General features: G+C 39.3%; 2 protein-coding genes across 4 annotated transcripts in view; both read right to left on the bottom strand.

Annotated features, from left to right (window-relative positions):
- The window catches only part of vps39 (VPS39 subunit of HOPS complex), a 55,936-nt gene extending 45,284 nt beyond the window's left edge, over positions 1-10,652 (bottom strand). For all 3 annotated transcript variants that reach the window (XR_520447.1, XM_008288469.1, XM_008288470.1), the window contains exons 1-8: positions 10,070-10,652; positions 7,376-7,441; positions 7,209-7,273; positions 6,830-6,872; positions 6,526-6,620; positions 4,490-4,588; positions 4,282-4,374; positions 2,448-2,631 (exon numbers count right to left, since the gene is read on the bottom strand). Coding sequence is in view for 2 of the 3 variants with exons in the window: in XM_008288469.1 (XP_008286691.1) it covers positions 2,448-2,631; positions 4,282-4,374; positions 4,490-4,588; positions 6,526-6,620; positions 6,830-6,872; positions 7,209-7,273; positions 7,376-7,441; positions 10,070-10,142 (718 nt within the window). In the remaining variant the exon portion in view is untranslated. The remainder of the gene's footprint in view (positions 1-2,447; positions 2,632-4,281; positions 4,375-4,489; positions 4,589-6,525; positions 6,621-6,829; positions 6,873-7,208; positions 7,274-7,375; positions 7,442-10,069) is intronic.
- Positions 10,653-11,539: 887 nt separating this feature from the next.
- LOC103362195 (transmembrane protein 87A) overlaps positions 11,540-24,345 on the bottom strand; it is a 22,120-nt gene continuing 9,314 nt past the window's right edge. The window contains exons 9-20 of the mRNA XM_008288485.1: positions 23,153-23,336; positions 22,821-22,920; positions 22,523-22,616; positions 19,665-19,736; positions 19,458-19,566; positions 17,764-17,822; positions 17,544-17,647; positions 17,362-17,438; positions 16,210-16,274; positions 16,069-16,121; positions 14,470-14,500; positions 11,540-14,332 (exon numbers count right to left, since the gene is read on the bottom strand). Coding sequence (XP_008286707.1) covers positions 14,291-14,332; positions 14,470-14,500; positions 16,069-16,121; positions 16,210-16,274; positions 17,362-17,438; positions 17,544-17,647; positions 17,764-17,822; positions 19,458-19,566; positions 19,665-19,736; positions 22,523-22,616; positions 22,821-22,920; positions 23,153-23,336 — 990 coding nt within the window. The 3' untranslated portion in view covers positions 11,540-14,290. The remainder of the gene's footprint in view (positions 14,333-14,469; positions 14,501-16,068; positions 16,122-16,209; positions 16,275-17,361; positions 17,439-17,543; positions 17,648-17,763; positions 17,823-19,457; positions 19,567-19,664; positions 19,737-22,522; positions 22,617-22,820; positions 22,921-23,152; positions 23,337-24,345) is intronic.

The raw sequence follows: 24,345 nt of genomic DNA, 5'->3' as shown, positions 1-24,345 counted from the left end.
GTGTGGGGGATTACAGAGAAATCACTGGGTGACAGTATCTAAACATGTCTACCACTGCTGGCATGTGCTGCTTTTCAGGGCTCCAGAATGAAACAAACAAAAAAATCTGTCACCTGTAATGTCTCTGGGTGGCTCAACCAGGTACAAAAAAAAAATCACTTTGTTTTAGCTTTGTTCATCTACCATGAGAAGATCTTACTTCACACTTTTCAGGCTCATTTCTGGCCACTCATCTGTCTTAATTGCATGCACGGCAATATCCGAGTGGGATTGGAGGCTTTTCGCCGTCTAGTAGCATCTACTGACGTATGTGAGACTTTAAGGAAACATCAGTAAATTGTAGCATCTACCGACAATCTGCATGTGAGGTGTTAATGTAAACTGTCGCTTTAGAAAACAACCAGGGTTACAACGCTGTTCTACCTGATGCTGCAAGGAAATTCTCAACCACTGTGAAAAACTAACTCAGAATAAAAATGGCCAACATTATGCATTGCATGAATTGCAAAGAGTGCAGACAAAACACGGCTTTGCTGTTGGAGCTTTGACATTTAGATGTTAGCACCAGGCAGCAGAAAACCGAAGCAGTGAGGAGTCAGAAATTATAACATTTTCCACTGGTTATGAGATGTAGCCAAAGTACTAACTAACTTTAAGAGAAAAAAAGAGCAAAATATTGATCTGCATCTTAATCTGTTAAGAAACTACTAATGTGTATGGGAACTAATAAAAAAAAGGTTATGCTTATGATGTGCTATTGTGCCAAAGGTGTGGTTAAAAAATGTGCCAAGTCAGCAACCAATGCAAAAAGCGTGATTCTTTAGGTTCTAACAGAAAAACATGTGTTTTTCCTAGTTTGATCAGACATTGAGGTTTCGATGTCCATCCAACATCTATTATATATGCAATCTGTGCCTCTGTGATTCAAGTTTAAAGTCTTTTTGAGGCTACGGAGCAGGAAATCCAGCTAGAGACAGCCATTTAGTCGAGCTATCGGTGGGTTATGGGACAGATGAGACGATCGTCGAGAAATACTCTAAACTGACCGGCTCTTATCCTCCATTCAGCTCTGATGCACACCAAAGCCACAATGTCGACTATATCGAAATGAGGAAATTGCAAACTGCACGAAACCACAGCTCGGAGGCTTCATTTCCCCTTTGTATTGCTCCTTTCTGAATATCAATGAGCCTTCAAAACAACGCGAGAGCTCATCTGCATCACAATGTTCTTCAGTAAGTCTTAGTCACGGGATGCAAAAAGTCGATCTAAAACTGACTTTTGTCTCCTGACATGTGGGAAACAGTGTCACAGCTCAGACGGGGAGGAAAGAAAGACTTTGCACAAGGGAAGGAAAGATCAGGAAAGAAAAGAAAAAAAAAAGAGAGAGAAGAGACACAGCAGCTGGATGACGGAACAATGGCAGTGTTTAGGCCAAATGCATCATCTGGTGTTTGGTTAATATACAATTACAGTTATGCGAGCAAACCTTCCCAATCAGTACAAGAAGAGAATAAACTGTACCGTTCTTGGCAAGCATTTCCTAAGCGCTCCGAGTTAAATAAAAACAGACATTCTGAGAACTTCATACAGCAAAAGACAGGTGCAGAAACATTTATTTGAAAGAGTACAAGAAAGGGAACAGAATAATTCTCATGTTTGAGCTGAAACAATTCCAGATGATATTTTAATGATGCTTTAAAATGCAAAACGAAAACCTGCACATAAGCTGGAGTAAGGTAAAGTTTATGCAAACCGTCATCCTCGATGTGTCAAACTGCTGAAAACCTGTTTCCCTTTTGTGGTGTTTTCTTGTTTGGTCTGCTGAGGTTTTTTTTTTTTATCCTCTCTTGGCAGTTGTGATTATAACAGGCGAGCTTGTTAATGTTAAGCGGTCAGATTCATAGCAAACAACGTCTTCAGTGAAACCAACAAAAACTAACAAAATACAGCGTGTGTTGCTGAAATGTGACCAAAGCAGCTGCCTTCAGTTTCTGCAAATCTGTGAAGATTTTGATGTTTATTGTTTACAAAGTGTGAAATTCAAGCCCAACAAAGAAACAAAGCAGATTCTGTTTCTTTCCCTGGGTGGAAGCAACAACCAGAGGTGACACATTTTGGCAAAACACCTTCCGTGCTATCTGGAAGACGAGCCCACGTAGAGAGCTGAGGGAGGGTTTCTGGCTCTTGTTGCTCAGTATCTCTGTGTCCTTTTGACTTTGCTGTCAGTTCCTATTGATACCGAGTTAACTGTAGCGTCACCAAAAAAAAAAAAAAAAAACGACTTGGAAAGCGCTTGAAGTAGGGATTTTTTATTTTTTTATATGTGAGCGAATACATAACAGCAACTAAGATTTTCTGTTCACAAGTTAAAAATAAACCCACAGCTAAAGATAACTGTGTAGAAGCAGAGAGAAGCCTTGGCAGCCTTTGTGTCTTTTTCTTACCCATGGCGATGGGGATATCTGTCCAGTTCAGGGCACACTTCTGGGTGCAGACGCCCTCTTCGTTGAGCACCACGGTTAGGTCATCCTGCCCAACAGCCACCTTCCCATCAGCCAGTGGGGCAACCAGAGGCTCTAACTGTTTCCCAGTTGGGAAAAGTTCCTTGATGGAGCCACGGCCATCCATCTAGTTGACAAGACAGAGCGTGTGAGTCACGATATTCAGAATCTTTAAACCCTCTGAACCCTAAAAACCTGCCAGCGGGTTTGAAAGGCGTGTTCTCTTTTTTTAGAAGCTGTAAAAGCACAAAGAATCACTTCATATTATGTGTGGCGTGCGGTTCTGTGGAATAAATAACCAAATCTAATCTTAAAATTGTGAGATGTCATCAAAATCACTTCTACATTTCGTATGCCTCGTTCAGAAATTTGGCAGAAATAAACTGTTTGCACTAGATTCTCTAAATGGTAAACGGAATGCAGTTTAAAAAAAAAAAAAAAAAACTCTTGTGTGAAAAACAAAAAAAGCTGCACAATTTGGAGCAACTGTAAAGTCAGAACTCACTGAACTGCAACCAGCAGTCATGCAACAAAAAAATCAGTGACTTTTTGGTTGAACTGAGATGAGACAACAAGAGAAACTGAGAGGAAACTTTATCGATAAAAGTGGCTCCAAAAACTGTATACGGTGAAGCAAGTTGTTGGAAGTTACATTCTGCATGGTGAAATCTCTTTTTTGATTTAACATGCAAAGTATTGTGCTGAACACCAAACTTATACAAGTTTCAAAAATGGAAAACTGCTTTCTTAGATAACCTATCGAAAGCAGGTGGAGCCCTTTTTTTTCCCCAGCATTGGTTAAACAAATGTGGGCATTTGACAAAAGCTGCGCATGTTGCTTTCCGTCTTCTTCAATTGTAATTTTCTTTTTTTTATGAATAATAGCTTTAGAAATCTGTTATACGACACAGAAGACAATTTTCAGCTTTCTCTACCTCTAGCCATAGTTGTGCTGCTTCTACAGAGGTGCAGGACTTTATATTAAAATGAAAAATGTGCCAACAGTGACTAAAATGCGATAAAGCAAAACACGCCCAGATACTGCTTTGGGTTCAGAGGGTTAATAATAACCAAGCATTATCATTAAGGTTAGTTATTAAATGTTTTACACAGACAATAAATCCCTATTGAGGAAAAGCTAACTGGATTAGCAACAGGCTACCAGACATAGCTGATAATGTGCTAATAATACCAGGAAGAAGTGCAAAGGAAAAAGACAAAAATAAACACAAACTCAAGGACAGCAGCACAGACAGGAAGTCATTACACAACCGTCTGCCTCTACAGATCATTTTCAGGTGATTGTCCTTCCAACGTCTGTCTATGAAACACTCGAAAAACCACCTGAAAAATGTTTGTTCTGCAAAGTACAAAAGACTCGAGCCGGTCTCGTCACAACAGAGTCGGACTTGACAAGGTTGCCGAGGAAATGGAGGAGACTCGCAGTGCATTTTTTAAGCAAGTTTTTGGAAAACATGACAGTTTAGAACAAACTGAGCATACAGATGAACAACAGACGCATGAATTATGCAGCAGCGGTGACTTCTACCGATGTTTCAATACATCCCTGAAAAACCTGTCATTGTTGGAATACATTTTAACTGCCGTGAATCCAAGTTATGCCTTTCTTTCCCACTGGGGAATACACTGCAAAACTTTAACAGTCTCATTGCAAGTCTACAAGGAAGGAGTTTCTCAAAAGACAGAGTTTCATTATAAATTAAAAACTTAAAAAAAAAAAAAAAAGTTTTGAGCAGTCCTGTTCTGTAACACGTACCCTGATGAGGTAATAGTCTCGTTTGAAACCGACACATATGGAGTTTTCACACCAGGCCATGGACTTTGGAATGTCTGGTGCGCCAAAGTCCCCCTGACAGACAGAAAAGAAAACATTAATACGGCTAAATGTGTCAAGGGTTTGGAAAACTGCTTTAATCTTGAATCACGCTGCAGTGAGTCACACCTCATACACAGTTTAATTCTACCTGCAGCTCGTGGAACTCTCTATCCTTCCAATAATACAGCTGGAGTTTCTTCTTCACCGCGACACACATCCTCAGCCTTTCCTCCCCCGAGCTGGTTTGCTGAAGACGAAAGAGACAAAATATACAATTCGTGACTTTAAATTGGGGGAAAATGTGAGTGCAGCACAGGAACGTGGAAACAAAAAAATATTGTTATGACTGCCTTTTTTTCTTGGATACGATAAGTAGGGCATAAAATTTCGGGAATTCATAACAGTGTTATCTTATATCTGTATACTTTATGCCTGCATGACATCCACTGTTTCTGTTCATTTCAGTGTAGGAAGATAAACTAACAGAAAGTTGAAACATGCTTGAGCAAAGCAACCCAAATCCTACTGCTTTTATATTTTTGCCAAGGACACATATGCAAATGTTGAAGTAGGAGTGTAAATTAGAAAGTGTTTAAGTAATGGTGGCAAGAAGAAAACGTGTTAGAACTGCGGATTGTTCCCAGTTTTTATACTGTCTGATGAAGTGTAATGAAACCTGGATGGAGGATTTTAACTACATTTATGTTTCAAGCCGTCCACTTGCTTCTGTTACGTTTAATATTGTGAATTACCAGTGCTAATCCTTTAGATCTCTATTAGGGATGTCATTATCTGACCTCAAACATCAGGATCAGGGCTGATGAAAGCATTTTTTAACTGATAGGTAACTGTACAAGCCTAATCCTTTGTTTATGTCTGCTGTCACACAGGTGTTGTAAAGGGAGAGCAAAATTTCTGGCAGGTTGCTAGGCATGCAAATTTGGATCAATAATCACCAGAATCTACACTCAATTAAAACGTAAAAAATAAATTGAGCACAGTGGATGATTGTTCTGTGCTTATATTGCTGATTTAGTCAACAGATACGTGACCTAAATATGCCCCTGTGACAGAGAAACTTTGTTCTTGTTGATGCCAGCGCGTCTTAAACACATGAGCTCTAGCCGGACAACATTAGGCGTCTCAGAAGTCTTTGTCATGGTGGCCTGCTGCTTGCTAAACCCCAACAATGCAGCATGGAACAGCTCCATAGACCAAGTGAAGACCGCTTCTGATTGCTTGAGCATTAACAGTAAGTGGCTCCACCTGGTGGCACAAACAGGTACTACAGATAATCGACAGTGCAGATTCTGACATGCATGTAGAAAATACAGGTTTTTGTAGTTTTTGGGAGCTTGTGAAGCCACTGTACACCCTGCCCTCTCCACAGCAGATCCAGACCAGAGCTTTACAACAAGGTCTGTGACTACCTACATATTTTAAGGAACAGCTTGGACGCAGCAATGCAGTTTTCTTCCTGATGCACTGCAGAGCTATCTAGTTGTCAAGCATTTGCACCTGGATTGATTTTAATAACACTGATGTGTTTGAAGTATGTATTATCGATGAAAATGGTATCAGACTGAGGGTCGGTATCAGCAGATACCAAATATCAAATGGCAAAAAAACTTGTTCAGGACATCCCTAGTCTCTATTTTTTCTAAATAGACTGAATTGTCAAGAAAAACTGTTGCATGGAGAGTAGCAAACGCACATTTAAAAAGGTCCTGGGAACTGTAAGTAGTAATATGAGTTGTGGTCGTAAAAAGCTCCCCAATAAAAACTGGTTCACTTGGCTTTTGTCTGAATTAGTACAATAACTTACAGGTGAGAAAGATTTTAGATGAGAGGGAATAAATTCAGGACTATGATTGCAATACTACACAGTAACAATATAAACACTATCATGAATGTACGAATGAGAATCCACGTTTGGAAGTGCAAGTGAGATTTTGCAAATATGAAACCTCCATAGATAAGCAATTCATAACCCAGAGTAAAATCTACCAATTGTAACTGTAGCCTATGACAACATGTATTTTTGGGCTGCATTTTCAGTTGCAATTTTCTGCATGATTACTGGAAAACAACTGGCAGCAAGAAGAAGAGGCTGCACCAAATCAATCTTTCATATTATGTATATTCATGGCTGGTGATATTCTGGGCTGCAACCAGATAGCTGACCTGCAGGTCACATGCAAAGAGTGTGGCCCCTTTGGCTTTGGACACCACCGTGATCTGCTGGAAGGTCAGGAGGTCATGGACGTGAATGTTGTTCTCTGCAGGGGAGAGTCAAAGAGATTTCTGTATAGTCATTGTCATAATGAAGACGAATGAACTGCGTGTCTGAACATCAACAGATTTCATATTCGAGCATGCAAAAATATGTTCAAGGCAGGAGCTTCTAACTCAATTTCCCAACAAGGCTGGGAAAGTCAACACATGATATTTTAATCGCATAAAAATGTGTTAGAGGGGGGAAACTTACCCAGAAGACTGACAAGAATTTTGTACTGTGAGACGACATAAAGCTGGAGACAGAACAAAAAAACACAATTAAACCAGGTTCAGTCCAAAAGAATCCATACTAGATACACACCTAGGCTGAAAATATGCTGCAGCTCAGTTTCATTCCACCAAAGGGAGTTTACCACTCATAGATAAGATCCAAATTTAGAGTGAAGTGAGGCACAACTTCACATCAGAGATTCTATTATTAGTAACAATGAGCCAAAACAGGAAGCAGGTCTACGAATCTGGAGGCTTTTGTACGTTTGACTTCCCATAATTCAAACGCTTCTTCCCCTTTCTGAGATTTTGATTTACGCAGTTCTTCGTCCACAATCGCATCCTGCAAAGATGTCTACCTGCTGAATCTTCTTTGAGAAGTTCTTGTTGGATTTTTCCAGCGTCACCTCAAACCGGTTGGTGCCTAGAAGCAAAAGATCAACAAAAATGAGTTAAACTTTCATTTGAAGCAGGGAATGGAAGGTTGAGAAGGTCTGAAAACGTCCGTCCCCTCAGTTCTTCCTACCTGGATCCTTCTTTATTCGGTAGAGGAGGAGATGCCCTGGCTTTGTTCCAACAAGCAGCCAGTCCTCTGTGGGAAGAGAAACTGAGCGTCAAAGACAGCTCAAGCGATGCAATCAGTCCATTCAGACACATTATATTATCAAACTCGTGCATTTCCAGCCAGCGTCGGAGCTGTGACCTGCCTGCAGGGAGATCGCTCATGTCAGTGAGATTACTTCTAGACGAGTGGGACACCTGAGACTGCAGCTCAATTAACGTCCAGAGGGACCACTTCAATGTCAGAGAATGAAAGAGTAGCTGTGGGATACCTAAACGTTCCATATTGTGCCTCCTTCAGCAATTTAACGAAAGTCTCACATGTACCCAGAATGTGTCCTTCAGTTTTTCAGCTCAAAATACTGTAAAGACGGTTCTGTTACTATGACTGTATCACTTCTGTGTTTTGGTCTGTTCTAAACAGGCTGCTTTAGTGTATGTAGCTTTAAATACAACTGATCTGCTGCTGTCTTTGCCCCTTTCAGGAAGAAGGCTCTCTCTGTCTATTTGATTGAGGCACAGACAATATTGTATTTAGACAATCACAATTTTAGTGGTGCAGACCAGCAGCTTGGAAGCGATTGCTGGTTAACATGTAGTATTTATGGGTTGTATTTCAGTCTTTACTTAGTATTTAGCTTGAAAACAGCAACTGGATTCTCTTAGGCTAATAGGGCTGCCACTGATTGGGTAAAGTGCAAAACTGTACAGTTACAATGGAAACTCCAACATGATAAAAAAACAAATGAAGAAATAGGGCTCAGTTACAAGATCAGGATTTTAACTGTGCAGAGCAATGGTTGGGAAGTGACTACAGGTTAATATGCAGTCTTAATAGTTTGTGTTTGTTGGACAACAGAAACAGAAATTTGTGTAAATGACAACAGCTTTATGATGAATTCGGCAGGATTCAAGTGTTGCATATGTGAGCACAGGGATCAGGAGAGAAGTAAATGGATGTTACTGCCCAAAGAGCTGTACTACGAAGCAAGTCTGGCATAGTCAGGCTTTCTTTGTGTAAGTCGGCTTGACAAAAACGAAAGCCCCAGTCAGAGATCACAGGTGTCACGAAGGTGGTTTTCATCTGTCTTTGTCAACTCAGACTTTCTGCTTTAAACTCTGTACTCTGATAAAAGGAGGCGTATAAAGCATCATGTGACTCTTCTTCTGCACAAATTGAAACGACAATGTGCAGCTTCTTCAGTCAACACGTTGTTCTACTGGAGAACAATGAGGACTATAAAAAATATGACGGTTAAAAGCACTGCGACTGTAAATGGTACAAGACAGGAATGCTGGTAGAAAACTGTTAAACGCGTTCATATATAATATTTTACTGATTATATCCAACTGACAGCTGCACGTTAAAGTTAAACTTTAAATTTAATATATTTAAACCTGATCTTACATTGAAGTGCATTTAGGTCTGACACTGTCCCATAATGCAGGATATCAGTTAAATTTTTGGCCAAATCAAAGTGAAATTCATGATATTGATTGAATATTCTCTGTAATAAATACCAGTAGAATAATCAATTTTCTGTTGCAGTACCAGCAGTGTAAATGGACTTGACAGCAAATCAGAGTTAAACATAAAAACATATTTATGCGATTTTTGAGTCACCAACTAAATTCATGTCTGGTTCCCATGGCAACAGCATGTGCTACTGTAACTACACGACTTCATTCAGTGATATTAGTAACGCACAACTCAGCATGTTAGCAGATAAAACATGTTCCCTCAGCTGAGAATCTGTTTGCTCATAAATAATGGTCAGTAAACGATTTGGTTAAAGGGAGACGCTCTTTCCAGCTGATTAAAATCTGAAACTCTGAACCTAACCTGCTCCCGACCAGGTTAGCTCCACAGCATCAGTTACCGTGGAGATGAAGCAGACACCTTTGTGACACTGAAAACTCTGACTCTATACCTTGCTAACCCACTAATCTTACTTCGTAGTACAGCCCTCAGCTGAATTTAAGTTGCACTGAAACACAACAGGCAACACGGAAACACAGTAACCCACACAGTTTGCATGTTTATTGGTTCCATACTGGTCTTAACATTTCCAGCATCTCTGAATGTCCCTCAGATTTGCAATTTACACATGTGGACGCACAATCAAGGCTCACAGTAATGTTAGACACACGCTACAGGGTAACACTGGATTTTCTTGTTGTTGTGGTGTCACTGCTATCAATAATAGAGGTAATGCACCGGGTGTTCAGCTCCTCAGAAGCTGCAGTGCTTGATGACTGTTGTTTTTACTCTTGCGGCCAACAGCAGAATATTTCATGTGCTTTTTTTGTGGCTTAAACATCTTAAAGTTAGCAGAAGCAGCTTTAGTCAGTAAATAAACCTGCTGGACTGTGAGGCAGCTGCTCATTGTTAGTGACTCACCTGGAAGCAGCAGGAAGTTCTACAAATGTTCAGCTAGACAGCTATTGGTAATTAGTTCTAAAAAAGGAACTGAACAAAAATCTGACAGCCTTGTCCAACTGGGAGGCTATCTAGATCAGAGATGATTACAGGAATGGCAGTAGTAAGTGCTGTCATATTAGCACAGCTGTATTTTTGCACCTCCAAGTTTTAACACAAACAAAACACACTGATAATGAATTTTCGCCACATGGGACCTTCAAAGTGTCAACAACTCACCCCAGGCCGCAAGGCAGTCGATCTGAAGAGGAAGCTTTTCCAAAATAGGCACCGGCTCATAGGCGTCATGCATCTTGAAGCAGTAAAGCTGATTGAATTACACACCTCTCTGCTGGATCAATTCCACACGGAGTCGACGCCTGTCGGACAACAGCTGACTGACTGACCGCTGATTAGTCTGTCAGGGTGGTACACCTTTATATGTCGCCATTAAACAGCTGAGCAGCTCGACTTTTCGGTATGCGATGCGGAACTCTGCTGTGATTAAACCCTGGTGTCAACGACTGCTGTTCTGCTATGCAGTTTGGCTTGTTAGCCAGCTATCTAATACCACAACAACAGCTGATCGTTAGCATGCTAGCTTGGAAGTTAGCAAACAACGGCTACTCCCTCTATAACATTGTTCCCTCTCGCTCCACGTCAACTAAAACCGAGCAGACGTTCAGTTACTTCGTTAACGAGGACTAGCGTAACACTAGTTAACCCAGTACCTGTGGTAGTGAACACGGTTTTAGCACTTAGTTAGCTGCGTTAGCTTCTCGCTACTTCCTCAGTTGTGTTGACGACGGCTGCGCGAGGCTGTCGGGTTTGACAGGCACGTGACTGAAGTCTGCGCCCTCACGAGGAACGCATTAAAGCTGCAGCGACATTTGTAGCAGAGTTAAATGGTGCGGCGGTGTTGTCGCGAGATTTTATTCATGGCCAGGAAAAACACCTGCACAAGTTCAGGCACTGGTGCTGATTCTGACAATGAAAAATTACAGGATTTATTTTTCACCCACATGATGTCTGAATCTATTAAGAAAATATAAATGTAAGATGTTAAATAAAATAACACTATAAATATGAATATATGACTATAAAATATTTTAAATATTAACAATTTATTCAGTAAATCAATAGAAATACACACATGTATGTATGTATGTATGTATGTCGAATATAAATATAACAAAAATAATAAAATAAAATCTATAAAATAAACACAAAAATATATATAAATATTAAAAAATATAAGTAATGGAGCAAACAGCAACACATGTATAATTATATATTCATATATAAAATATAACAATTTAAATAAAATAAAATCCAAAATTTATTATATATATAATTTACCTTAAACACCATAATTTTGCTATTCTTATATTAAGGTTATTTTATTTCAAATGTAATTGACATGTTTTTATATCAATATATGCATATTTAATATATTTCACTTTACGTAATTTGCTGAATAAAAAACATAATTAATTTATTCATTTATGTATTTAGGAGGGTTAGGATATTGAGCTAAATGTACTGGTAAATTATAACTTTTTTTAAATTTTAGTCTTGATTATATTCATTTTTATTTTTTGGTTTTGAGTCACGCTGTGTTGCGTTTTTTTAAATCAAATAACACTGCAGCTGAGTGTGTATAGAGAGTAAAGACTGCTTTCCCCCCTGAAACAAAACTGACATTTTAACCATAGTTCAATATAAATTTATTTGCAGGACATACGCAAAAAGCCATACAATATCATCAGCTTCACAATACAATGCAGACTCAAATCCAGAAATAGGGCTTTAGTGTCTCTCTGAAATAAAATAATCTCAACAAGACTTGGACAAATATATTAAAAAAAACAAAAACATAAATTAAGGATTTTAGAATCTCCACTCATACTGCAGTAGACTGCACAAGGATGAGGATATAATTCTGCCACGTAAGGCAAGACAACTTTGCAGTGTGATCGGGAAAAGGCTCAAAGGAATCTGCAATTACGGTGAAATGATCATTAATAATTTATCATTTACAGTACTTCTTGAAAACTACCCTGTGCTACTAAATTTTGAGCGAGGATCTAAAGAGAACTGTGGCCCAGTCGGTGCAGGGGGGAGTGAGAAAGGATTACATATAAGCAGTAAATCACATGTAGAATTGAATTTGGGCCCACAACATATTCTTAGTACTGCTATTCAGTGGCTAAAAAAAGTTTACGTTTTGGTGACGTCAACATAAAGTGGACCTAAATCACTGTGATTATGTGAATAGCTACCAAGCGTCACTGTTTCTAAATGTGAAAATAAACAGGCTTAACTTTGGACACACGACCGGTTATGCTTGCAAATGGGTCTGCCATTTGTTTTTATAAGGATCACGCATTTTCACCTTTAACTGAGGACCATGAAGGGTAATTTTTCTTGTAAATCACCAATTCTGGAGTCACATTTTCAGCTGCTTTAGGTGCTCTGTAAAGAAATGACATCCCAGAGAAGTGATCTGGCTCGTGTCTACAAAATGGACAGTGGTCCGACAGTATATACTTGGCTTTAAGAGCTCAACAACCAAGAGCCTCATTACATTCTCCCAAAAAATTACAGTTTCCCCCTCCCAAAAAACAGAGATGTAGCACGATTTCCCAACAAATGTGATATGCTTCAAGTATCAATGTTCACTGAAGTCATACTGTGTAGTAACAGTGGCTTATTTAATTCTAAATTCAGGATTACTCAGTTAGCCAGACAACAAGGTGGTACTTATGTGTCGACAATAACACACACGAACATCGTTGGTTGGTTTAGCTACAAGAAATAAACTTAGAAAACGGCTACGCAGAGGCATTAAAACATTCTCCTTCAGTTATCTGGCTAAATGGTTAATCATATACACCTGCTTGTTTAAATATTAAATCATCACGTGACCAACAATAACAGAATAAAACACATGCTGAAAACTACAGTGTTTAAGTATACGACAGAAGTGAGTCACTTAGAAGTCAAATGATTCCTCAAGTGTACCATCTCTTCGGGGTTGCAGCAGTTCTAAGTTGACAAGTTGAGTATTTTCTCTAATGAATGATCAAAAACTAAAGATTATATTGAAAATTAGGGCCCCAAAGCAGAAACTGGGAGCATGTAATCATTAAAGAAGTAAAAAGAGTGACGCGGTAGAGAATGTGAACGGATTAGAACCATTTTGGGGTAGTTATAAGTAAAAGGGAGAGCAACAAAACTCAAACACCTTGGACGTAGGAAGTAATAAAAATAAAAAATTAGAATCTCTTTGACTTTTGTTGCATTGAGCGTCTGCTGTGGGGCCTGAATGTTTAATATCATACACCTAAACTGCTAGTTTATGACCGTATTTTTACTATACCTGACTGTTCACTTGGGAGGTAATGCAATGAGTCTAAGATGCCACAATTCAGAATCATCTGACATTTAAGAGGTATTGCACAAGCGTGTGCTCACCCTGTTATGTACGGTGTGTATTGCGCAGCAGGTCTCTGAGGATAATCTAGTGTTCATTTGTTAAAGTCCCCCTCTGATGGAACTGAAGTAGTTTTTATAGTTTAGTATTTAGAGTTTCATACGTAACAAACCAGAAGAACTAATGCTGTCAGTCTGCACGGTGGCACTGTCTGCATCATTCTTCTTCTTCTTCAGAAGTTGTAAGCAAGGTTTGAGTAGAGTCGAAGGTGAGCTGGTGTGCTCGAGCTGCAGCAAGTGCTGGAAAAAAACTTCAGAATATGCAACTTTAATGCGCAGAGATGAGTTTTAGGGGTTTAATAAACCATCAGAGGGGAACTTAAAGACTTAAATCATCTAAACGCACAATACGTTGTTGTTCTCAGCATGTGTTTCCTCCTTCATTTGTCCTATCAGCTGACATCTCGGCTGCGACGACCACCAAGCATCATGTCTTACCTGATCTAGGTTCAAATCCGACTTATCGGGCGTCACTTCTGCAGAAGTTATCGCAAATGTTTTCAACATCTACCCAGCGGTTACGAAACCACATTAAATATTGTATTAGTCCAAAACCACAGGACAGGATTCTGATAAATATTCTATTTTCCGTGAGGGCAAACAAACGTAGCGCGCCCCGTTTCTGTGCGGCCAAGTTCGTGTAGAAACATCATCGAAACAAATAAAATATTTATAAAAATGCTCTTCTGTGTAGTCGCTTCGGTTTCACCCCAGAATGCTGACCTTGACATCAACAGCCAACCCATCCAACAGTACGGCCTTAATATAACACACTAGTCATGCTTCTTTGAGCTTATTATAGTGTTACACAACACGTGTGAAACTAAACAAAAATAAAAATGTTAAAGTGTCTGGAGACAACTGTTGGCTTTTCCCACATTTTTTGGTAATCTGATCACTCCGAACGCATTCGTTGCTGCCTCAGTGAAATTGCTTTCTGTTCCGTCTCGCACCACCTTCTTGCATTCACTCCATTTTGGATCGCTCCATCTTGGTTTTCAGGATTTCCTAGAAAGCAGAAACGCAGATTAATTCACGTGCGGCAGCGTGACTGTGGAACGACAGCACGGTGGAGCATTTCTGAACAGACTGAAATGTGACTGGAATCATGGGACGAGCATGAGGGAAGTGAAAGGGCTCTTTACCTCCTCCTCATCGAGCATGACAGGGAGAGCTCTGTGTAAAGAGAGGAAAAAAAAAATCAAACATGAAGGCAGTGAGTGCATCACATGGTCCAGACATTAATAAAACTACATTTCAAGACGCTCCCTACAGGTTTGCTGTGTTGCTGATAAAAAGATACCGTTCTACTGTGAGCTCTTCTTGATTGTAAACTCCATTAATAATCTTACAGAGGCTCTGACATTAAGATATAATAAATGTTTTACAGCAGATATTTTATTCTTACACATTCCAGGTAATGCAGGAACTTGTGTCTTCAGTCAAACATTGTAATGTGAAGCCTGTAGGGAGTTATAACTATCTTTTATTTCTTTTAAACTTCTGAATGCCAGTCAGTTTCTGGGTGTTTTTATGTCACATTTTTACTCACTCTGGCTCATTTTTCACTGTTAAATAAAATCCTGCACCTCTATGGAAACAGAACAGCCAAGACTAGGAGTAAAGAGAACTAAAAAATGTCCTCTGTGCCGTATAATAAAGTTATAACGCCATAACTTGTGAAAAAAAAGAAATATTAAAGTTGAATCTCCTTGATTCTTTATTTTACTTGTGTCCTATCAACCCTGTTTAAGCACAGCCTGCAGTTCAGCCGAATTTTGCAGGATTTTAATTACAATTTTTTATTTATTTTTATTTTTTTTACAGGATATGGTTCAAGCAAACTGTTTATTTCTGCAATGAGAAATGTAAAATCAAAATCCCTTTGATTAAATATGATGGTTTTAGGTTTATATTGGATTCATTTTCCCAAGAGAACAACATGGCATAGATGTTTCACGGACATCTGAAATCTGAATTTTCTCTCTTTTCCTCGCAGTTTCGGGCTCCGATAACTGCTTTATTTTAACATTATGTTTTAAAGACAAGATGCCTTTCAAACCCAGGTTTTTGTGTTCAGAGGGACTAGAATCTTTTCCAAGACAGTGTTGGGTTTTATACACAAATATTATTTTTATCTTTCTTTAAAAATCCTGATGATTTTATCAGTCAAACTTTATTTATATTGCATTTTCCAGTCTATCAAAAGCAGTTTAAAATGCTTTAAAAGTGACAAAACATAAAATGGTAAAAATAGATTCAGACTGAAGCACACCAAAACACTTGATAAGAAGGTAAAATACTAAAAAAAAGAATAAAGAATGAAAATAAAAAATAGAAATTAGCAGCTATTTCACAAATTACATTGGTTACATAAAAGACAGTAAAATGTTCATAAAATGAAATAGAATGAAATAATAACGATGATAGAAAATAAAAAATAATACTAAAACCAAAAAATTCTACAACATGACATAAAAGCCAGACTGAAAAGGTTTTAGCTTAAAAATATGAATACTTTCAGCTCCTCTTACATTTCTTGGCTGAGAGCAGCATCACCAAATACATAATATAAAATATATATTCTTCTGCTTCGTGCCTTTCCTCTTATCTTGCTGCCCTGTGAAGCACTTTGTAAGTTGGATTTTGGAAAGTGCTCTACTAATAAACGTTATTTTTATTTTTAATTTTGCCTTGTGGGCACACGGAGCTTCCTGTCTAAAATTCAAAACCACTTTACTTACACATCAGCAACAGTTGTAGGAATGTTCTCCTCGACCCACTTCAGGTCTTCATCCTGACAGAAGCAGAGTTATTTTAAATTGAGTATCAAAAACACAAACGGATAAAGGAAGAGAGAAGATGGCAGCAGACAGTCGACTCACCTCTTTAGACAATAACTTCTGGGAGCCGTTCGTGTCGGGCTTTGAGCCTCTCATCTTCATTCCCTCTGAAAAAAAAAAAAAGAAGAAGCCAGCTGAGATCACATAAAGGCCTCACGTCCAAAAATATGATTGCACTATAACTACCTTACAGAATTTTCTTTTTATACTATTATACGATTATAAGATGAACATTTCTCAGTGAATCTTTTCTCTTTACGTCAGTGTGAACAGATTGAGATCACAGCCTCATTAACACTGGATTATTCGACACGACACCCCGAACGACGACGTTGTCTTTAGAGGATCAGACCCAAGTTGTGAGCAGATAATTTACAGACGTCGGCAGCACAGAAAACTATGAGACTTTTCACTTCTGAACCCACAAAAGAAGCTGCTGGAATTGAAACACGTGTTATCTTTAAAAAAAAAAAAGTGCCAAAAACACAGCATTCATCAGATTTAGAAACTGTGAAAACAGAAATAATCAGCGTGTTTTCAACTATTCAACTGTCCTTGAACTAATCATGTTTGACGTGCAGGAAAAATAACCAAACCTAACCTACGTCTCATGTAAACATTCATGAAAAATACAACACTTATACCAAAAAACCAAAACTAAAGAAGCCATTAGTGACTCAGCTGCAACCAACAGTCACATGACAACAATTCAGGGCTTTTTTTTTTTTTACACTGAACTGCAAGCTGTGTTCAATGTATACACAGAACAGACAGGAGGGAAGAATGAGAACAAATAAAAATGTAAATTGTAAAGTATTTATAGTTTGTGCAGCCACCATAGTTTTTTCAGTATTCATAACACCTGCAGTCTTGAGATTGTACACTTTGATTTCAGGTTGTTTCAGTAATTTTGGTGATTTTTAAAAAGATAACATGCCTTTTAAACCTGACTGCAGGTTGTGGGGTTAGGAGGTGTAACATTTTTGATATGAGCGTCTCAGTTTGTGATGATCTGTGTTATCAGGGGAAAGCATTTCAGTATGTCTCTGGTTGATGGGATGTCTGAACTGTGCAACACATTAGGTCATCTATTTCTGCTTCTTTGCACCAATGGACCAAGTCAAATTCCTGGTGACGTAAAAATTACTTGGCAATAAAACTGATTCTGATTCTGATTCTGATTCTATGTCTTACCAAACGCTTCGTTCAGCATGGGCTCCTTGGCCTCTTCCTCTTCATCGTCTTCATCAATCAGAGGGGAATGGGAGAACCTGAGGAGAAGCAGAATGCAGGTTGAATCCATATGAACCACTGTGACTGTGTAAAGAAGCTTTTTGGGTTCCAGGGTTCAGCTAAAGCCCCACAGTGACGCTGACCTCTGACTGTTTGCAGAAGGCCTCAACAGCACCATGATGACCAGCAGAATGGTGGAAAACAGGAGACGCCAGAAGGCATCGTCTACCCACAAGTCCCGCCAACCCTGCAGCGAGGATGAAAATAGCAAACAGAGGAGGCAAAGATCACTTTTCAGCTCCGTATAAACAGAAACCTCAGTGCGGAAAACAATCGCTCAGTCAAAACAGCAGATAAACTGACCCTCTGGCAGTCGACCAGTTTGAAGACTTTGGTGGTCCAGATGATGAAAATGATGGAAGCTGTGGACACAAAGTAAACATCGGTTGCAGTTTGATGCCTGTAAACAATATGCCAATGCTTAGAAACAGCACATGAAATCTCCCACCGGTGGAATCAGAATTAGAAACCGAACAAAAGGTTATTCCAAAGGCAAATAGGCGAGTGTGTTTACATACATGGGTAGAATAACACAAGACGAATGTATTAAAAGAATATAATGTGACTTCTTGTAGAGAGCTAGATGTGAAGATTTGGCACTCTGACATGTGTACAGGAAATATGAGGCAGCAGCTGTTTAGCTTAGCCTAGCGTAAGGACTGGAAATGAGAGGAAACTGCCAGGTTTGCTATGCACAAATTTAATAAAGCTGCAAAAAGGTCATAATGTTAGCATTCCAGCACCACTAAAAGTAATTAATATGTAGATTATTGTTTGTTTAATCAATGCAAAAGCAGCAGTTTTAACCTTTTCAACACTAAGTAAATGTGTATTCCTTATACACTTCAAAAGTAACTTTGCTTGAAATTCATGATCAGACATGGTTTTGATTGGTCACTCATAAATTCTTAAGTAGACTTCACATCATTACATATCTGGCAGCAATCAAAAGTAGACAAGATGATGCTTAAATATATCTGGAAGTTTATAGAGGTGAAATACGGGTGTGAAAAAGAAAAGGTAAAGGTAGGATTCATAACTACCAGGGATAAATGCAATTAATTATCAGTTCTTTTATGCTGAGACAACAGCCAAAGTCTTGTAATTTGTTCGTTAGTTTTGATCGCTTATAAACATTTCGGAAATGAGGTAGCGAAAATCCCGTTTTCGAGTGATTTTTGGGGTTAAATGATGTCATTTTACTTCATTTGCATAATTTATTTCATGACTGAATCGCTTGTTCACATACGGGGATTCCCACTGATAGCCAATCAAAATAAATGTAACAGAAAGTCGCCATATACCAGAGCCGCTATACCAGGCTGCAGGGTTGAACAGAGAGAAAGCGGCAGACCGGTATAGTGGGCTATACTGTCGAAAGGGTTAAAAGGTGTTATCTTCTTTAAAAAAATGCTAAAATTAAACCATTTATCAGTACCACCATGTCTAAAAACAGAAATATTGGACAGATTGGCACCTTTATGAACGTTTGCAAACCAGTCATTGGTGATGTACTGTCCTATGTGGAAAATTAACCAAATCCATGCTGAATATTTTGATATTTCATCAAATTTATTGTCTTCTAATTTAAAAATACGCCCAAAAAAACAAAAAACACTTTTTTCTGACCAGATTGTGTTAATAAAAAATAAAAAAAAATCTGTAATACTATAATATTCAGGGACTTTATGGCTGAACTGCGAGCTGTTTTTACACAGAACAGATAAGAGACACCAGACACCAGTTTGTTCCAATACATAATGTGTGACATGCATCATGTAAAAAAATACCAGTATATCCTACTATGTCTGGTCTTATTTTATGGTTTTCAGGCTTTTCTGATGCAAAATCCTGGCTTCATTTTGCACTACCAACTGCAACAGATATATGAGCAAGACGCTGAAAGCTTAAGGTGCAATAATATAATGAAATAGCCCATCCAGGAGTACATATTGACAGTACAGAAAGTGTGCTTGTGCCAGAGCAGCGTAACTCACCGACAACAGAGAAGATGAGCGTGTTGGTAAAGTGCTGATATAAAGAGAGCTTCACTACATTTCTGCGGAGCTTCAGGAGACGAGTGGTTTGAGACAAGCTGATGAAAATGTAGATGCAAATTAAGGAGAATAAAACCAGATAAATCAGAGGGGTGTGTGTGTGTTCCAAAAACCTAAGCCCCTTTAGGGTTTTTAAGTAAAGGATATCCACCACATGACACAGGAGTCGATGAGGGAGAGGCTGAGATTAGCCACCAGAGCGACCGTTCCATAGAAACCCTGTGGAAAAAAGAAGACAAGAGTCCAGTTTTAGAAACAAGATAACGGCCAAGTCTAGAGGACGGCAGAGAGCAAAGAGTTTGTGTAAACATTGCAGCGGGAGAGAAGAAGTGCTTAATCATAAGGGAAGCTACACCCCTTTTTTTAAACATTAGATAAGCTTGGAGAAGATTTAAGTCTCCTCTCCTGAAAACACACAAACTCCATTCTTCTTTCTGTCCTCCTTATCTTATGTTTGCGGAGCTGTTGCTGCAGTGTCGTTTGAAAAATCACTCTCTGGATCGCATTCGTCATTCTCTATTATCGTTACCTGTCTGCCTCCCAGAGACCGCATCCCCGTCTAACCTTCCCTCTCTCTATGGTTTCCTGCACTCAAATTAAATTTATTTGTACAGAGCGCCTTGAACGCTGTGCCAAGCAAGTAAAAAAAAACCAAAACATCACAACCATCGGCTTCAATCGCCCCACGGAGGCTGCAACAGATAACGTGCCATCTGTACTAAGTGAAAGGCAGCGGCTTCGTTATATTTGCCAGGATGAAATTCATCTGTGGCCGCTGCAACTTAATTCGTAAGGCCTGGAAGTGGAATATAAGTGGTTTCCTAAACAGCAGAAAGTGCATCTTTAAGGTGTTTTATTGATGGTTGCTGCCCTGACTTGTTCCCCTCATGCTAATTTTTCCTCTTTCACTGAACTATGCATTCAGATTTGTATTACTGTGTGTTTTGTACCTTGTGAAGCACTTTGGTTTTGAAATCATAAATAACTACTCGCTTGCGTGTGGTTTCTGCGTCATAACAAAAGCATTCGACTGGCTTTTATTGTGAAGCAAGATAGCAATTAGCGAGTTTAGCAACTGTTCACTGCTTGTCTTTAGCCAACCACAGCTTAATAAAAACAATCTGCGAAACAAAGCAGCAACATTTTGGGTATTTATGTAGCAGTGGTTGGATTTCAAACAACGCACATACGCTATAGCCTCAGTGAGCTGTTAGATAAAAAGCTGCAGAAAGCCAGATGACTGAGTTTAGCAGGTATGTTGAGCGTAAAGTCTGTATATTAGACTCTATTTCAACATGCTAGATCGCCATGGTAACTGATGCTGCACAGCTAACCTGCTCTGGAGGAGGGTTAGGGTTACAGAGTCTCAGCTAAGGTCGTATCTGCAAAACTGTTGAGCCTCTAACGAAGCAGTGCAGTTGCAGCAGGCAAACCTTACGGGGAACCTACATGCATTCAGTTGGTGATGCATCAGCATGTTTTAAAGTTTGCTCCTGATTTGCTGCTAATGTAACGCCGCTGGTACTGCAGCTGATAGAACATAGACGATTTCACACATCTATTCTGTAAAGTAGGTGTGCAGAAGATTTAATCAGACTCTTGCACACAAACTTTTAAAGATACGTTCGTTAGTGGAACGTTTCAATACCAGACCTTAATCAGGCACAAAGAGAGAAGTCATCTTTTGTCTTAAACACTTCCTTGTATGTAAGTTGGTTTCTGCAGGCGCCTGACCAGGACAAGTTCTTGAGCTTTCTCTACAGCTCTGAGCCCCGACCTTTGTTCCTCCCTTTGCCCATCCTTGCGATTGATTGTGCTCCTATCAAGCTGCAGAAGTCACTACACCTGGGTTTAAATGTGCACCTAATCTTAATGCGAGCAGCTCGGCTCCGTGCCTCCCGGGTCTTTGTGTGTTGTGTAATTACTTAACAGCGGTTACTCGTAGCTTTGAGCTGTCTTTGAGGCACTCGTCCCACTGTCTGGAAACTGGGCCAGGCTTAGTAAGACAGATATCCCTTGTTAAACACACTTTGTATTTCAGCTTGGTTAGGGAGCTTGGCTGTTTTCTTTCGCCGTTTATTTAGCAAGTTGGAGCAGCGTTACGCTTCTTTTGATTGTATTTGTGTCATTCATTTAGCAACGCCCACAGGCCCCGTCTTCTTTGCAGTTTTGCCTCCTTTGTTTATTCATTATGCTAGTACGCATAAAATAACTTTGCCAAACTAAAAACAACTGGTTTCATGTTGCTTCCTTTCAACGCTTACAGAGCAGGGACACAACAATTACTCTATAGAGACTTTGATTTGTACAAAAGCTAAAGTGGTTTTGATGTCTTCTTGATTATAGGATAGTTGCAGAACTAAACAAACTTCTTGAGTATCATGTTTAAATGTATGAAGTCTAAAGTTTAACAACTACAATGTGAATCTGTCACTTTGGAATTGAGCGCCTGCAGTGTGAGTGCATAAAAATGGTAAAACAGTCATGTTAACTTACATGATGAACTATTTTCTATCAGCATTCCTCTCTTGCCTGATTTGCAGTAACAGCACTTGCTCCCATATTTTTTTTATATTAATCACAGCTCTCCATTATAACAGCCTGTCTTTCTTTACTGAAGTAGGTACTTTGTGTGGAAAACAGTCGAATGACGCATCAAGAAGAAAACCTGGGCTAACAAAGTTTATAATTACCGTAATTATACCAAGTGGTTTTAGGTTTTGTTGAGTCAGCTGAGGCCAAGGAAGTCTGGCTAATTCAATCTTGCGTCATAGTACATCCTTCAGTTGCACTTGCTACACTTGCTGTTGCATCAGTAATCATGAGTATCTGCAAATAAACCAGGGCTGACTTTGTGCGTCTTTGCGATCGTTTGCTTTGATGCACCAATTAAATGGGGTTCCGACCAGGAAAGTTCAGACCAATAAAGACACGTTAACTTCGATATGTTTGCGCGACTGAACGAGACTGTCAGTGTGTGGTAACCGAGCAACACCTAAACTTACTCCCGTGACTCTGAGCACTCCTTCCACCGACGAGAAGAGAAGATAGAGAAGGCCAACAGCTACCAGCCGGTGAACCGTGGTACCCAGCCTGGGCCTGCAGAGGGAGGAAAAACATACCCAGTCGTACTAATTCTTGATTTAAATTGAGCATCAGTCAGGGAGTTAGTAAAGAGTCTCGATTTAAAAAGAACAGAATAGAATAGAATAGAACTTTATTGATCCCCTTGGTAAAAACCTCAGGGAAATTGCTGAAAGGCTCTAAAATGTAAAAATATCGCAAAACGGTGAGTCAACTCACTTGACTATTCCGTAGCCGAGACTGACGATGAGGACGAGGATTCGAGCGAGAGATCTTTTGAGAGCAGAGAGCAGCTCAGCGAAAATCACAGCACCCAGAACTGCAAAGACAAACAAAACGATGATTACAACACAACCGGAGCGCGATATGGTGGATTTTTTACCAATATGCTCATATTTTCCATCTTATTTTTGCTAATAGCCGACATGTGTACACTTTTTTTTTGACACGTAATCGCAGGGAACATCAATGTCAATAATGCAGAGATCATTGTGCATCCCTGCAACAGAATGAAAACAATTAAAGCGTACGCTAGAAAGAACAAAACTGACCGTAGTCTCCTTTGTAGCGGATGCTCTGATATTCGGAGTAGAAAACGGCTTTCTCCAGCATGCCGAGGATGATGACGGCACCGATCCAGAACTGGATCCGCAGCAGGTCCCTCCAGTAACAGGCACACCAGAAGAGCCAGAGAGCCCCGAACAGAACGTACACGATACACATGACCATGAAGAACTGTGGTGGGCACAAGAGACAGAAACAGGCTCAGCTTCGTCTTCATGGACCGCTGAAGACCAAGAACCTCTTCTCCTCCAGGAACTGAATATGTCCACATTTGACAAATATTAAGGCCAATAGGTCCCTTCGTTCCAGATCTATTAAAATTAGAATATTGGGGCGTCCCTATAGCTCACCTAGTTGAGCGGGCCACCCATGAACAGGGGCTATAGTCCCCGACGCAGCTGTTGTGGGTTCGACTCCCACTCACGACCCTTTGCTGCAGGTCTCTCCCCATTCTTCTCCCCCATTTCCTGTCTATCTCTACTGCTCTAAGTAAAGGCAAAAAAGCCCAAACATAATGTTTAAAAAAAAATGAATATTGGAACTATCAAGGGACACTAATCTGACATGAGCACAAGCCATAGTGCTTTATGGGAGGAAAAAGCTCCAAATAATTTACAAATGACGAAAAAACTCAAAGAACCAGGTTCTTCCATCTCCAACCATCAGGAGCCTTCTGCTCGACCACCTTTGATTTGCTTTTATCATAAACTATAGATATTTAAAAGGGTATCTGTGAAATTTTTTTGATTGATCTTTCAAGTACTTTCCAAGACAATTGTATTTAGAAAGTTGTCCGCTGACCTACTTTCAACATGTTTTTACAGACAATGAAATTTTGACGATTTTTAAACTCAGGAACTGGATTAAGTTTAAATTAAAATTAAATTAAAAAGTATTCTCTATGTTTTGTTTTATGTTACTGTGACATGCAGTTACATATGGTTCAGATAATATCTCTAGCTGACTTCTGCATTATATTTGTTTGTTAATTTGTGCTCAAAGATGGCTTTTGTTTTCATATTTCAACTCACTCACAATATCAGAGATTATTGGATCAAATTGTCAATCAATACAGCAGATTCTGAATCATCAGCATGGCGAGAAAAAAAATTTCAGGCTTCTATCTTTAATAGTTCCTGAGATATTGTCATTCAAACGGCTTCAAATTTCAATGAGCACA

This window comes from Stegastes partitus, unplaced genomic scaffold (assembly GCF_000690725.1).
Source record: "Stegastes partitus isolate 25-593 unplaced genomic scaffold, Stegastes_partitus-1.0.2 Scaffold560, whole genome shotgun sequence".
Taxonomy (NCBI): domain Eukaryota; kingdom Metazoa; phylum Chordata; class Actinopteri; family Pomacentridae; genus Stegastes; species Stegastes partitus.
Note: the sequence above shows the minus strand (reverse complement) of the source record. Positions and strands in the feature narration are given on the sequence as shown.